At 30.6% G+C, this 17017-nt stretch overlaps 1 protein-coding gene across 1 annotated transcript; it reads left to right on the top strand.

Annotated features, from left to right (window-relative positions):
- Positions 1 to 56: 56 nt before the first annotated feature.
- On the top strand, positions 57 to 16027 carry LOC139519014 (terepressin/terephysin-like). Its single transcript, XM_071310728.1, has 3 exons — positions 57 to 315; positions 12725 to 12929; positions 15464 to 16027. The coding sequence occupies exons 1-3, from the start codon at positions 166 to 168 to the stop codon at positions 15571 to 15573; spliced, it is 465 nt and encodes a 154-aa protein (XP_071166829.1). The 5' UTR covers positions 57 to 165; the 3' UTR covers positions 15574 to 16027.
- Positions 16028 to 17017: the final 990 nt, after the last annotated feature.

Raw genomic sequence — 17017 nt, 5'->3', positions numbered from 1 at the left:
TTTCCATACTCTGACGACGGTTTGTCCTACGCGCAAAGCCAGTCACATGGCTCACTCACCCACTGACAGACGACAGGTTTAAAAGGGTGAGAAATTGATAGGAGTAATATTGATTTGGCGGGTATTTTACACGAGAGATAACTAGTTGACATTTTTGTTGTGAATATGGATATTGTAAAACAGTTTTCTATTCAATGCTTAGTGACAATTATTTTAACTTTTTGTTTGATAGAAGAGACTAATTCGTGCTTTATTCGGAACTGTCCTCCAGGTGGAAAAAGGAGTATGGATACTTTAACAAGAGTTTCAAGACAGGTACAGGTTTTACATTAAAACGTACTCTAAGTACGCAAACAACTATTATGGTCTGATTTAATATACTTCAGTTTATAATCATTTTTTACTTAAATTTTTAACTGACTGAAGAACTCAAGGTGGCATATTTTATCATCTTTATTTTTTTTTATAGTAAACGAACAAAATGAATGAAATCTTTTCAGGAAATTTAATTCAAAAAGAACTAAGCAACGTCTATACTAAGCAAAAAAAGGTGATTTTAATAAAAAGAACGTAGTTACCAAGAGACTACGTTTGTATTCAGTCAATTCATGATTTAAAATTTTTCATGAAAAAGAAAAATCTCTAATCCCGAAATTCTACACTACATGAATTTTCAAATAATTTCGCTTGGTTTAATTATATTGCTAGTTGCTAAAAAATGTTCCAGATAAAGTTAACATTCCGGAAAAAAAATCCCTGACGGGTATTCCACGAGTTAGTTTGCAGGAGCCTCAGAATCATGACTATATTCGTAGTGAACTGTGTGTAAGTGTTTGACTTTAATTCGTTGTTTCGAGATCTTGATGACCACATTTCACAATGTACCCTTTAATAAGTAATCATTGTAAAAAACTGTTTATGGATACAGTTTGTCATTTCAGTGACTTGTATGTTTTTTTGACATGATATGAGTTACATGTATATCATTTTCATTGTCGTAATATATAATCCTTTGATTCCTGTATCCATGGGAAACATTGCATAATCATTATATTTTCTCCAAAATTGTACTTTTTCAACATTTGTTTTAGATGCATCGGTTTTGTGTGCGGATTACTTTGTCCATTCTTGTATCATCCGATGTATGGTCTAATAGTGTTTACTGCGTCATGCTAAGATTTATTTTCACTAATGATTAATTGGAAATAACTAATTTGTAAATTATACGACAAACTTAATGTCTGATTATCTAACAATCGTTTTCTCATTTATGAAATATGATAAACCTGCAAGTTATGATATGCTTACGCTGAATGAGCTTTGTGGTGCTTTCATATTCTCGCAAATACTTTACTGCACTCGCTATATTCACTACAATCAACCTATTAAAATTCAATTTCGAATACAAAAGTTTCCCATTAAAATTTGTATTCTGTGTTTATTAGATTGATACAACAGAATTTTTAAGGTCATCATTGCATATTAAAATGTTGTTATGGGGCTGCACATCATATATTGGGTTGAAAAGTTTGTTCTAAGCATTTCTCGTCCTTACATCTGCATAAAGCAATGCAAACAAAATATTCACAGGTTAATACCCTTAAGGACAATTTAAAAGTTGCCAGCACTTTAGTCATAACTGTATAAAAATAAATTACCAATATGACTACCATAGTCTAACAACGACAAAAGACACAAAGTAGTTTTTAATAATTTTAAAATCATGCAAATGCTCATTAACATACAAATGTTTTGTGATAAGCAACTTCAAATATTTTGGATAATTTCTAACTGCATTATTATAATACTTTATTGTGATTGTGGAATAAAACAATTATAAAAAAATGAATTTACTTTTTTCCTGAAATAATCTCTCCAACTAATAATTAATATGTTGAAAATGCAAAATTGAAGATTCATGTCATCCTAGTCTTTTAACAGATACTACGAAGACCACCTGCTATTAACATGTAATTGTGTATGATAAGTAAAATAAATGCTATTATCATATTACTAGAATATAAACATTATTTACTTCAAATAAGTATTGAAATAAGATGATATATTTGTTTCATCTTACTTCTATTTCAAAAGATAAGTAAATAAACGAGACTTTTATTTATGAAAAAGTAATAATATTATTTGTATAAGCATCAACTATGATATTAAATCATTCTTATGACGAAGAGCAGATCACTGACGATTCAAAATAAACGGGGTTGCTATTATTTTACTTCCATTTGACATTTTTTTAAACTGTTTTCAAAGCGAAAAGGAATAGCCCACGCTTCAATCTAATGTCGGTTTCTTTGTATTCTGTCGTATGGCAGAAACAGGATGGTCCGTGGAACAAATTTAACCAAGGTACAAAACTATGACAATTTTTTTTTCATAGTTGAATTTGCTTAGAATATATATTATAAATAAAACGTTGACAACGTTGAGTTATAATTAAGAAACAGAAAATCTCAGAAATAACAAAAAATAAGGTAATTAGGCAGATCAGTTCCGTTTTCGTGACGTAATACAAATAATTTCGTCTTCGTGACGTTATGGTAATAATATCAAGATACATTACTTTTTCGTCATGCACTGGTAATAATATGTTAAAGACGCAATACCCTGGACATAACTTATTACGTAAAGATAGTAGGTTGACGTTTTTCATGACTTTAGTATTATTATAGTCTTTTTCAGAACATTTACATTGTGGAATCATATAAATATGTTGTATAATGTATCGATAAAAGGATATTGGTCTATACACAGTCAACGTTAAATTATAATCCTTCTTTGACAGTTCTCTCTTCTTACAAAGGTTATCCAATGTTTAATCACAGAGACAAGCATACAGTGTATTAAAGATATTAAAGTTACAGTTCAAATATCACTTGTCATATCATAACATGACTTTCCAATAAAACATTACAGGAAATATCTATGTTAAGTACCGATTTCAGTTCGCACGACACGTGTTTTTGTATTAACTTCACTAAAAAGAACAAAAAATCTTTGCTACTAAAGCTTTGACTCCTGATATTTTTGACTCGAGTTAACCTATTTGAATTTTTTTTTTAATCGGTACCATACGTTTGTATTATTTATGAATATTTCAACAAACTGCGAGTTTCAGGTGAATAACTTTATGTGTCCCTGTTAACCGTAAAAAGGGAGAACGTACCGATCATTCAGACTTAATCATGTATTCACAAGAAACAGTATACTTACAAAATGCCGTTAAAAGATAAGGAGAATCTATTCAAAGTTATATTGATAATGTGCTTTCACCCATTAACATTTAAATAAACTTCAGTGTACGCTTAACTCTGATACATTTCATTGAACTTTGTATCAAGGAACTTACTTACCAAGAAGTTATACTCCACATCTCAATCTTTTATACTAGTATATAGACAAAAGAGGACTAAATGCAATAAAATTTTAGAATGGAAACGGGGAATGTGTCAAAGCGACAACATCTGGTGAAAGAACAAAATCAGCACAAGGTCATCAGAGGGTCTTCAACACAGCTAGATTATCCCGCACACGGAAGAAAATAAGGAAAAAAAGAATATCTTTTTAATTGTTCGCTTATCAGCTTTACTATTATAGAGTAATAGCATAGTATTATGTTTATACGAAATTCTAACGTATATTCCTATGACCATTTCACAAATACAAGTGAATTTTATATGTTGAAAACCCCTCAACAGAATTTAAAAAGAGCAGTTTGAATATCAACGTTTAGAAATGTTTAATTATTCGAACTTTTTGAACAATTCCAATTACATCATTTTAATAGTTAATGCCACTTTGTTATTTCCTCGTCATCACTTTAAGCATTGTAAAGAGTTATCAAATGTACCAGGATTATAATTTAGTACGCCAGACGCGCGTTTCGTCTACATAAGACTCATCAGTGACGCTCATATCAAAATATTTATAAGCCAAACAATTACAAAGTTGAAGAGCATTGAGGATCCAAAATTCCAAAAAGTTGTGCCAAATAAAGGACTTTTCCCCGACTTCGCTTTGCAGGTCATGTTATCAACCAGAAGGAAACAATGTATAATTGAATTGTCGTTTTCTTCAGTGAATTCAAATAAGCCTAAAATATTGCAAATATCATATTATCAATTTAGCTTTAACAGAAATTAATGGTACCAGTTAAACATATGATTACATTTAACCTTCTTTCTGTGTGATTTAAATGAAATATTGCATCATCATATACATAAATCATCGACTCAAAACTAAAATTCATCGTTAAGTTTTCATGTCAACTTAAAAGTTGAAACTTTACTGACAAGAGACACGATTCCTCAGTCATTATTATAACCCTTCATGTCCATATTTGTTTTGCTGAAGTTATTACGGATTTTGTGTAATTTTACGTCATAGCAGTTAACGAGTGGTATATTTATACCCAGACACCCATAGTATGTTTTAAAACTACTGTGGACATATACTCTGTTCAAGGTTCACAATATCCACTGTTATGTTCCATATCGGTCTATGTAAGCGGAATTATCTGATTCTGACGATGGAAATATAAGGTGTCGTTTCTTCATTACACTAGTGTTGACTCTTTTGTAAGGTTAACTATTTTTCAGAAAGTTCAAACATGATTATCGAACAGCATTCAATGATTTTAACATTTATCAGGTATCAACAATTTACAAAATTTACACAAAGAACAGACAGAACATTCTTGCTATATTGTAACATGCATGTTTAAGGATATGACTTTTGCTAAAGATACATTTTTCTTCTTCAAATTATTGGACTCTATTTCAAATTCAGATATACAAGGACGTGAGCATCAAATAAATCATTCTGTTATATTGTAAAGAGTGGTGTTTACATGTCTGTTGTTTCTTGATGATGTTTGCATTGTCCGTATGGTATCATCTGCCTCCTTGGATATGTTGTTAACCTACGATTTTGGTCCTTTCTGTTGTTTGGTTGTCTAACCGAACATTTAGTTTCGAGCGTATCTGATGTATACTATCCCAAAACATGTTTATCGCAAGATGATGTTTGCATTGTCCGTATGGTATCATCTGCCTCTTTTGATATGATTGTTAACTTACGGGTTTAGTCCTTTCTGTTGTTTGGTTGTCTAACCGAACATTTGGTTTCGAGCGTATCTGGTGTATACTATCCCAAAAACATTTGGTTTCGAGCGTATCTGATGTATTCTATCTCAAAAACATGTCTCTCGCACTATTGAGTCAAAATCATCTTTTGAAATAAAATATGCATAAATCCCAAAGACGATTCTACTACAAATCATAACTGCCATAGCCAGATTTAGCACTTTATTTGTTCGGAAATTTTGGTTTCCGATTCTGTTTAAATCCGAAAAAGATTTGACCATTTGACTGCTCGTTCCAGTGGCACTGATAAGTTTTATGCAGGTAAAACACATGTATGACGTTTTAATTTTAAATCTTGTAAACCCATGGGTCGATACTACTGCTGGTGGGTAGATGCCACCAAAACAAAGACTTCAACTTCCTTGAGTAAAAATGACCAATGAATTTTGCCATTCTATAAGGGTTCGGTTTTTCCATCGTATTGCTCATTATATTGCAGCATATTTACATATCCCTGGCTTTCCAACGCTTAGGTTTGAGCATTTGCTGGTTATCCTTAGTTCTCAAAAAAGTTTTTATTTCATTTACTAGAACTGAAACCACTACTAGTTGACGTCGGATTCCAAAAGTTTAGAACATATACTTATTTAAATTCCCCATTCATGAATTTAGAAATTATTACGATACTAAGATTGGATCTTCCTCTGGCAAAGCTGATCTTTGATAAATTTGCCTGTTCTGTTAGCTCATAATGTTGCCGAATATTTATGCCTCCATAGTTTTTAATTGTTTAAGTTTGATTGTTTAGGAAAAACGCGTTAGATGCACGACATATATTGTGTTCATGGCATCATTTATGCAAACAAAACGTTCGCATTGCGTATTGAATCATAAGCATGTCTCTTTCGATAGACTGAACCTTAAACGAATAAACTTATTTTAGGCACAATAACGCTTGTATCTTTGGTGATTGTTCATTTTCAACGAATAGAACATACTTTTTAACAAAAAACATTAACAATGTAACTAATTTTTAATGTTTCTATGCTCTGTATGTGATATTGAGCGTAACACATTGAATTGTGTGGACACTTATTTTATGTAGAACACATAGATTTTGTTATTACGATGTATTTTGATTTTGTGATATTTGGTTGCTGTGAAGTTGACACCGCATCTCCGTTTATTCACACAACCAATTACAGACTTTACACTCTGAAATAAGGACAATTGTGTTCTTTCATCAAATTCAGTCAGTGCTACAATTGCAAGGTAGCTTTTATCACATACTATGGTTGAATTAATTAATAATGTTTTGTTTTTATTTGACCAACATATAAAAGCGTTATAAAACTCAAAAGATCATACTTTTATCTGTGTTGAAAAAACTAAAAGCAAAAATATGATATAACATTTAAATTCGCGATTCAAGTAATATCATTGACAAAATCTAAATATTAATGAATTTGTAAAACAATGATCTAAGAATGTTGTCAATGGCTTTTGACTTTTGATACCATCCTTGATATGTGTACATTCCTTAGGCGTTTTTTTAAGATAACTAATTTTGCATAAAAACATTTAAATTTAAGAATGCAACGTAATGTAATGTTGAAGGGAAGATTGTATTGCATTATTTCATGTTTCCTATATACAGATTAACGCATAATAACTGGCTCAGTTGAAAATTCGTGACGTCATTAAAAAAAAAGCCAAAACTGATCAGCTGTCAAGTAAATGAAGAGCTGTGTTTAAAAGTCTAAGTTACGACCAAACTTAAACATTTCATAACTTGCTGAACACTATGCTAGGGTACAAAAAGCTACAGTAATTTTATTTTGTAAAGTGATATTTTACTCTGATATAAATTGGATCCTATTTCTAAGGAATGTGTTAATTGATATTTGCTGTCTTATAATACGACGTGTGAGAATGTTTAGACACACTATCTGATAGATTTTACTAAAACATGAAATCAAATCCCCGAACTATCATTTACAGGTGACCCTTTATTGATTTTAAGATTTATCTACTTTCGACAAGATAATTTTTACTAACGTTCGATAAATATGAAATCATTCAAAAACATTTTAACAACACAATTTAACAGGTGGGTATCCTGTTGCTTTTTATCAATTTTTAACACTGAACAACAAATACTGCAATAAGCGATAAAGCATTATTGAGGTCAAGTGATTTTGGTAACATTTTAATAGCTATCCTTAAAATGTACAAATAAGGATTTGATATGCTTACCAATGACACAACTATAACTAGGTTATTTCCAAACCAGGAAGAGATGCCGATACAACAATAGTAAACCAATAACGGGAAGTGTGAACTGTTTCCGGAAACTTTTCTTTCAAAACAAGCTAGATAATACATATTGATAAATGATAAGTTCATATACTTATTTATTTACTATTGAAAATGGTTTTTTTTATAATATGGTTGTAATGTACTTTTGTTAAACAAAGATTTCTTGTGTAAATATAAAAAGATCCTTCATTAGAATGCTGAACTAGTGAAGAAAGTAGTTAACAGCAAGCAATATATTGTTAAATAAAAAAAAAATAAAAAAAGTCTGGTCCCTCCACCATTTTTTTGCTTTGTCATGAGATTATGTTTATTTACCTGCTGGGTTTTATATAATTATATTTTCAATTTTGAAGAAGAAAAAAGTGCGTAATGATCCTATGATTTAAAATCTCATCGAAGTTCGAAGCTAGTATGTTACTTTCGAAATCGGAAATGAATATTCATACTCCAAATATCTTTACCTGAGAAAAGCTCGGATAGAATAACAAAATCATTTAGTCCTCTTTTCAAATATATGGTAAAAAATGTGTATCAAATTTCATTAAAACAGTTGGAATTCGCCGTTTTAGAAACTTATATATTGTGACAGATAAATCTTTAAATCAATAAAGAGTTACATGACTTTTTGTAAATAGTATGATTGGTTAACAACATCATAAGCAATGAAAACTCATCAACGTCGTAACGTTATTTATGTTTTGGGGTATGAACAATGAAATTACCCACCAAGTATATTCTGAAACGGCGAATAGCTTTATCAATAAACAAAACCCGACAAGAAGAGTCGAAAGGGTGAGTTATTACTTTGTGTATGTCACATGATGCGATTTAAATGTCACATCAACTTCACATAAAGAAGTCAATGTCAAAGCTAGGAACATGACAAAACTATTTATGATGATATTGGATGGACAATGGTAGACTATCATTACCAATCCCCGAATTTATATATGACTCATTTTTTGTCTGCAACAGACTATCAAATGACAATAAACAAAAATAAAAGTTTAAAAAGCCTAAAAAAGTACAAAGTTGAACACATGTTTATGGATATCAGCTACACTGGTTTTTCCTTACGGTCACCAAAGTATAATGGTGTCACTTAAGATTTTCGAAGAACGGTATTAACATTTATTCTTGATTCAACAGCTTCCTTGTATGCAATACTCTTAATTTAATCAGATTAAACTCAAATCCTCGAATATCACATGCACTTAGAGCGATTTATACTCATTGTGAAAAAATTTCAAAATTAAACTTTCAAAGTTTGTCACAACAAATATATTTATCATGTGCGTATTTGAATTCTTACATTATGCATTATTCATTTGAAAAGTTACCAATAAACTCATAATAAATACCAGAATCAAAATTTTGTACGCCAGACTCGTGTCGTCCAAAATAATTTCATAAGTGACGCTAAAATAACAAAAGTTAAATCGTAAAGACGTTAAGATGGTCAATTTGTTAATTAGCAAAACAATCTCATGGAAGATGCAAGGATGATAATATGGTACGCCAGACGTGCATGTTTTCTACTCAGCTCAGTAGAAGTGCTTTAATACTGACATAAAAAATGATTTTTCTTAAATGCCGCATTCATAAATTAAGAAACTGACGTTCCATATCCGTCAGATAAAGTTGACTTATGATGAGTTTGGCTATTTTTTCTATGTCCCTTTTGATTAGAAGATTTTACGTACTTATTGTTCTTTTTTTACTCTTATCTATGACAAACTGGATAATTTACTTTTAAAAACCTGACCATATTCTTGCACATAAACGTTAATAAATCATACGTGTTTGGACTGTTAAGGAATTCATTTATTTCAAACTAAAGAAAACGTCCGTTTAGATGATTTTTATATGTCAAAATATCGGAAATGAAGAGTAATGTACTAATAAGAGGCCAAAATTAGTGGTCAAGTTGGTTGTAGTAATTTCTGGATATTGTAAACTAATAAATTTGATTACATCACTAGCACTCTATTGGTCATTAAATATACCGTAGACAGTCCATACGAATCGTTGAATGATGTGAATGATTTAAATGTAAATACTGCATCGATGTATATCTTTTTTAACATTGTCATAATAGTTGGAGATTTGGCTATAGTCGTAAAGCGAGAGGTTTGGATAGCCATCAAACCAGTTTCAATTTCAAACCACATTTTTTTTAAATTGTCCTAAACCAAGTCGTTTCTATGTCTTTTGACGTTTGTTTTTGTTGCACGTCAGTGTTCCTTTGTTTTCCTCGTGTAGTTATTGTGTTTCCCTCGGTTTTGGTTTGTAACCAGGATTTTTTTTTTAAACTTTTGAACATCAGAATACTACTTTTGCTTTAATTTCTTATTCGGGGATCATTTGCCTTAGCACATTACTAGTTTCCTCATTCTTAAAAAAACATTATTAACTTAAACCTTTTTCAAATGTATATTTACGTAATTTAAAAAAAAACATGCGCGTTCATAGTCTGATAGTTAAATTCTTCCTGTCCAAATGTTTGCAGTATCACCACCCTTATATAATTTTTTTTCTATGCACACCTTATATATTACAATGTTTAAAAAAAATCTTCACATCTTTTTTCTTCTATTCAGAAGAAAATTAAAGAAATATACTTAAAAATGAAAAAAAATTATTAATGAGATAATGATTAACACTGTTGTGACAAGGAAGATAACGACTAAATCAATACAATTCTGCAATTTAACCAAGCAGAAAGAATAAATCTAATTAAATTTGTGTTCAGCCATGAATTTAGACTTGCATGTTGTGATTTTTATCTAAGGTACAAATCAACTAAGATCAGATAATTCAAAAAGTTGTAAAATTTGTATGTTAAATTTTATAAGTTACGATATAACGTTGCTGAAGGGTGGCGATGAATAAGTGATAAAGCAGCAAATCGTCAGCGAGTAGATTTTTATGGTAACATATAGTGCCATTTAAAACATGATCATCGCATCGCACTTAACACTTGTCATAAATGGGCCATTGATATGAATTGAAAGCAGTTTGTACATAATTGTTACTTTGATCTTACTGAAATCATTTTATAAAGTAAATTTATAAATATTGCTACCACATTTACTTTTTGTACTGTAGGAATCAATTAGTGAGATTAATTTTCATTATAATTATATTCCTAGAATTAAACGCTGAATTTTATTCTAGAAATAAAGATATAACTCATATTTCTAGGGTTATAGATCACGCTTGAGTTCTCGGTAGATATAAAAGTACGCCTCGTTGTTCGCTGTGTTAGAAAGATAAACAGAATCTACGGTACCCATAAAGAACTGCATTATTTATAGCTTGCAAATTATTTATATGCATCAATGTATGTATCGAGATATATGTACGTAATATTGCCTTAAAATATCTGCACATTGCCATTAATATTGTTAGGTTTTTTGGGGTACATCAATTATGCCGAAACAATCTGTTTATTCAGAATAATTTTTAACATTTTCATATGTTCCTGTATTCTATTATTTACAAGTAATGCATCTTTTACATGTGATGGTTCTACATCAAAATATCTTTCATTATTTCTAATTAACGATAGATACGTATTTTATATTTATCATCATAAACAGTCTTTTTAACAGGTAAATGTAGTGATTTGTACATATCAAAGCAAATATTAAAAACATAACTAGAATCAAGATTTAGTTACAAAAAAAACACACACTTAGTAAAACGTACCAATATAAAGCTTTTATTATACAGTATGAGTTTCCAATCATTCTACATCACTTTTTTTATATTTTATACATTTAAATATTTTTCTTTTAAAAAAAAAGGTCGGATCCACTGTTTTCTTCGTAATATGCCTGTACCATGTCAAATGTATGACATTATTTTCCCACTTGTTCCATTGATTTATAGCGTTTGAATATATCAGTTTTTCTTGACTCCTTTTTTGAATTTGCATTGGCATTCGGTATACTTTTTAAAACCTTTTCTCTTAGAAAGTTGCATATATTTCTGTGTTTGTCTAACGAGGACATTATCATGCAAAGTACTTAGTTTTGAACCTATCAGAAGAGTTGTGGGAGATTCACACGGTATTACAAATTCTTTATTACCTTTGAATCTAACTACTCATCAGTGTATTTAGATACAGCATATACATGTGGCATGCTAAACACAGTATTAATAATATATATATTTATAAATAAAACATATATTTGACGTTAGACGTTTTCTGGCATGTCTAAGTTGACGTCAAAAGCCCTTTAAGGAGAAATTAATTGATTATGTTGTACATAATTAATCATTCATGTCACATTTACGAACGTTTGTATATTTGATGTTAATATTCGATAATATTTGATCTATATAAGCACACGAAATGAACTCCCACGCTATGAGGATCTCGTTATGCTTCCAACTCGACTGAACGATCTTTGTAGAAAATAATGCGATTTAAGTTAACTTAATTTTGAAAGATGACATTTTCCTGTTAACGACGCAATCAAGACATAACTTTACTAAATACTATTAGTCATTCAGTTTCATCTTAAATTGATGACTATGATTATTTAGATATTGTTCAAATAGATCGATAAATCATGTTTGTGTCAATAAGAAAATAAGTTGTCTTTGAAGCGAAAGATACTTCCTAGTCCAATTACAAAACACAGTCATACATTGAGGTTAAGAAGGCATCTGTTTAAGTCAAATCATTATTCAAATGTGATACGATTCCCTACTAGAGGACGAGAATGCAAACCACTTCAGATCAACCGTAGTCTTTATAAAAGAGTTACACACAAACCGAATAGCAAGCTTTGAGAGAAAAATGGATAAACAAAAATGTGAACAATTTAAAACAGGAAAAGAATGTGGTGGGTTCAAACACCTAACCGGATATGTAACAGCACAACATTCTAACCAACTTCAAAAACTTCAAAAACCTGTTTGACTCATCAGATAGATAATGAGTACAAAACAAAAATAACGAAAGACACAAATTACTTCTAACAACTAAAAGTACTCATAGACAACTTATTAAAAATCTAATTACCTACTATTAAAAAGACCATGCAATTCGAGTTGTTATTATACCATATTGTAATATTTGTCTACAGTTTTTTTTTATCGGTTTCAGGATTGAGTTTTATCAATTGATATACACTGTCTGAATCCTTTTTCAAGTGGTTAGCTTTTGTCTAATTTTCAAATAGGTTTTTCGATTGTTTGTTCATCGGCCCTTACGCTTTGATGTGCCGTTAATCGATTTTCAGTCAATCATGACTAAATGTACATTAAAGAGACAGTGTTTTTTTTCGTTACAGTGCATGTCCTGTGGTCCTGAATTAAGCGGACAATGTGTTGGACCTGATATCTGTTGCGGACCATTTGGATGCTATATGGGTACATTGGAGTCTTCAATATGTCAAAAAGAAAATGAAAGCACCCATCCATGTCAGATACAAGGTACACCATGTGGGAGTAGAGGTCAAGGGAACTGTGTAACGGATGGTATGTGTTGTGACTCGGGTAAGCACTGGTTATAAATTCATAGTTTTAATGACAGTTAGTTTGTTGTTTGTGCACTATTCACCTTGATAACAAATTGAGTCATAGCGTACTTTTTGACTAAAATAGCTTTTGACGAAACATGGACTTCTAAACATGAAGTCCAATCGTATAATCTGCTGTAGGTAAATAAGGAGGAGGATTTAACTGTTGATAGAATTTCTATCAAAATGTAACCGAATTAATATAGCGCTGCATAAAAATACCCCTTCGCTCTCCTCGTCCCTCAGAGGACTTCTGCAAAAAAAAAAAAAACAGATTGGCAAATATAGATAGAAAAAACAATAGCCACACCATTTGTACTAAAATCATCATGAATAGATTTTGTAACTTATTTCTAATAATATTCATAAAACGAACTCATGTTTTGAACTGCTTAGAGTAAATTGTAACCCTCGTATTTAGTTTATAACCCGGATTTATTTTCTCTCAATCGATTAATGACGTTCGAACAGCGGTATTTTACTGTTGCCTTTATTTCCCTATCAAACTTACATCTAAAGTCTCTTACATTTTTTGATAGAATTATGTATTAACAGCTACCATTTATGTCCAAATACGTTGTTTAACACCATTAATCAAAGCAATGACCGTTCGATTTCTAAACTTTATTTTAAACATATTATACATTGAAATGATATACAAAGCTTTGAAAATTAATAAAATCAACGCACACAATTAAAACCATGTATTAAAAATAGGTGTTCTTTTTTAATGAAACTTGATGAATAATGAGCTCAGTGTATTTATATTAAGTTTTATTGATAAGGTACAAAAACATTACGAGGTTTTTTAATATCAACTACGATGAATAACTGTAATTTACCAAATGAAAATAACACTTTTATAATTTGGTGTTTTCTATTTATTTATTTTTTTGAAATTGCAATAAACAACGGTTGTTCTTTATCAATAGCCCCAAATATGACTTCAGTCTCAAATAGATCACGTGAAACAACTAAGATTCTTACTATTGTATTACTTTATATACAATTTGCCGTCTGCTGATTGAATCGAATCATACAGAGGTAACTTACAATTCAACAGTTTTAATAGAAATCGAACGGTCATTGCTTTGATTAAAAGTGTTAAACAACGTATTTGGACATAAATGGTAGCTGTTAATACAGAATTCTATCAAAAAATGTAAGAGACTTTAGATGTAAGTTTGATAGGGAAATAAAGGCAACAGTAGAATACCGCTGTTGAAATCATCCCTTCGTAAATTTTACGGACGCCATCACGAGTTGGTTGACCGTTATGGAATAACCGTTTCACAAATGATATCGGATATGTTCCTTACGTCGTAACTACAATCCCCTTCTCTTTCATGAATGTGACCTACCGAATTAGACTATTTACCGGATTTGTAATCACATAAGCAACACGACGGGTGCCACATGTGGAGCAGGATCTGCTTACCCTTCCGGAGCACCTGATATCACCCCTAGTTTTTGGTGGGGTTCGTGTTGTTTATTCTTTAGTTTTCTATGTTGTGTCATGTGTACTATTGTTTTTCTGTTTGTCTTTTTCATTTTTAGCTATGGCGTTGTCAGTTTGTTTTAGATTTATGAGTTTGATTGTCCCTTTGGTATCTTTCGACCCTCTTTTATATTTTATATAATGATTAACAAGGAGAAGTCAAAGTTTAATCGTTTGAATTGATATTCTTGTTCTCCCTTTTAATTTTCTGCAAAAAAAAAACCAACGACAATTATATTTATCGCAAGAGACCAGAAATTACTGTACGATTGTAGGCTTGGTAAGGTTTTGCTTGATGATAACAATTGTATGCTAGAAGATAACATACCAACTCCTAACTGTCATATTTTTCCAGATTTACGATATCGTTTACATATTTTATGTTTAACACAACACAGACCATGCAGAAAGTAACTACTGAACTTTATCGTCTGTGAAATACTTTAATGACCATTCCTTGAGTGTGTCATCCTAAACGGGCTTCTATCAATACAGTACAACCATAAAACTAAATATCAAATATGTTATTACAATTATCATTTATTGATATCAGATTTCAACTGTATTGCAGAACAACGATCGTATGGTGTACTTTAAGTTGAACTCGACTTATACTGAAAGTATGACATCATTTATGTTGTCTTAAAATAGTTATCAATGGTACATCATCAATGGTAAGAACAGGTATTCCTTTTGAATGCCGCGAATATTCCCAAATGAATTGTGTATGATGTATTTTAGCGTTTAGAAGTGTTGCCGTCTTATTTGCAATAGTTATAAAAAGTATGTTAATAATTATTTAAATTTTGGCAATAAATCGCTGTAATAGTTGTAAAAGTCTTTATAATCACAACTTAAAAGCATTGTTTTGAACTAGCGCAATTTATTAGATTGATACTGTTCTTTCATTAGTTAAATATATAGATAAAGTGGTACCGGAACCTGTCATGTTTACCATCGGAAATCACATCGTATTTATCAGTATCAATGTTTATAATATTTTATCATTTCAGGTGCATGCTCTTACAACGCTAAGTGCAAGACAAATAACATGAAGGATAACCAAGCCATACTTAATGTTCTTAATGAATTACTCCAATCACGTGACTTAACGGACAAATAAGTGATGCAGCATCAATGTCACGTGATATTTCTCAAATATGGCTCGTGAGATTAAAGTATTTGGATTTTATTCAAGGTGTTTTAAAGAGTTTTTGATGTTTACATCTCGATGAAGAGTAGAGTAAATGATGTGTTGTGAATATTGCTAAATGGCCAATAATTAAGGCCGTGATTGGTTGTACTTATCTTTCTAATATTTGAAGTTGTAAAAACTTATCATTTATGAACACATTGAATACCAGATGACATTTACAACCATTTATTAATGGTAAATTATTAATTGGGTTACAATTTTTCTTATCATTCGTTTTTTCCTATACATCCACCTTCTTATATGGCTGCCTTTGATTTTGTCATTATTTTTACTGTGACTGAACGTGTCCATATGTTTTAGCTGAAATTAATACAACATAATTATATCATTATTAATTGTTTAATGAATATTACCAACTTCTTTTAAGAGGTAACACGGACTATTGAAATGCACAAATTCATTGACCAATTAAAAAATGGGTCTAAAAGGCATGGTTTGCATTGTAACTTTGGTATTGTCAACAGTGAATAGGATCAGATACTTGTAGTTAATGTCAATAACCACCAAATAGACTTAATTGTGATGTTGGTGGCTATTTCTAAAACGCAATTCAAAGGAAACATAAACAGAAAATTTGTCAATATAAAAAAGAAGATGTGGTATGATTGCCAATGAGACAACTCTCCACAAGACACCAAAATGACAAAGAAATTAACAACTATAGGTCACCGTACGGCCTTGTCTCTTTTGTGTAATTCAATCAAAAGCGAGTACGAAAGTTACAAGGTTTTATGATAACAACAAGATTTGATATATATATAATAAGGAGATAAAATATGCTCTGACACATTATAAAAGAGATATATTATTGTTTCCCTTAATAAAGCACCGAATTGTTAAAAGGTTTAACACTAAAAAAAACTTTACACAGATAACTAAAGATTGAGCAACACAAGTTCTCTACAAGAAACCGGGGATGCAAGCAGACGCCATAGAAAGTTTATCAGTTCCTACTAAGGGAATTACATCATTAATGTTGTGTAACACAAGAATCGATGAAATCTTTTACTTAGTAGAATCATATTTTTGATGTACCAATTAACTACTTTCCAAGTTATATTCTGAATCCAAGCTACTTCAGTTAAAGTGTTACCAAGCAAACTTTAATGTGATGTTGACACTAATCATGAGTTCATGATAGCTAATTATTAACTTGAATCAGTACATAAATAATAAAAGACAGCTTAAATAACTCAAATAACTCAAAAATTCTAATCTGAGAGATTAATGCATTACAGGTGAACCTAACATTGAGAATAGCATCCAAAGAAACAAGTTATGCTTTATGATAAATGAGTAATTTTCTGTGATTTAACTATTCTTATCCCATTTAATATTAACATTTACTTGA

The sequence above is a fragment of the Mytilus edulis genome, chromosome 4, assembly GCF_963676685.1.
Source record: "Mytilus edulis chromosome 4, xbMytEdul2.2, whole genome shotgun sequence".
Lineage (NCBI taxonomy): Eukaryota > Metazoa > Mollusca > Bivalvia > Mytilida > Mytilidae > Mytilus > Mytilus edulis.
This window is presented reverse-complemented; position numbering and strand designations above follow the sequence as displayed.

Excerpts from the sequence above, each read along its gene's own strand:
- LOC139519014 (XM_071310728.1), top strand. The coding sequence starts at position 166 with ATGGATATTGTAAAACAGTTTTCTATTCAATGCTTAGTGACAATTATT. Across the intron at positions 316-12,724 it reads TAACAAGAGTTTCAAGACAG|TGCATGTCCTGTGGTCCTGA; the intron begins GTACAGGTTTTA and ends TTTTCGTTACAG. Across the intron at positions 12,930-15,463 it reads TGGTATGTGTTGTGACTCGG|GTGCATGCTCTTACAACGCT; the intron begins GTAAGCACTGGT and ends TTATCATTTCAG.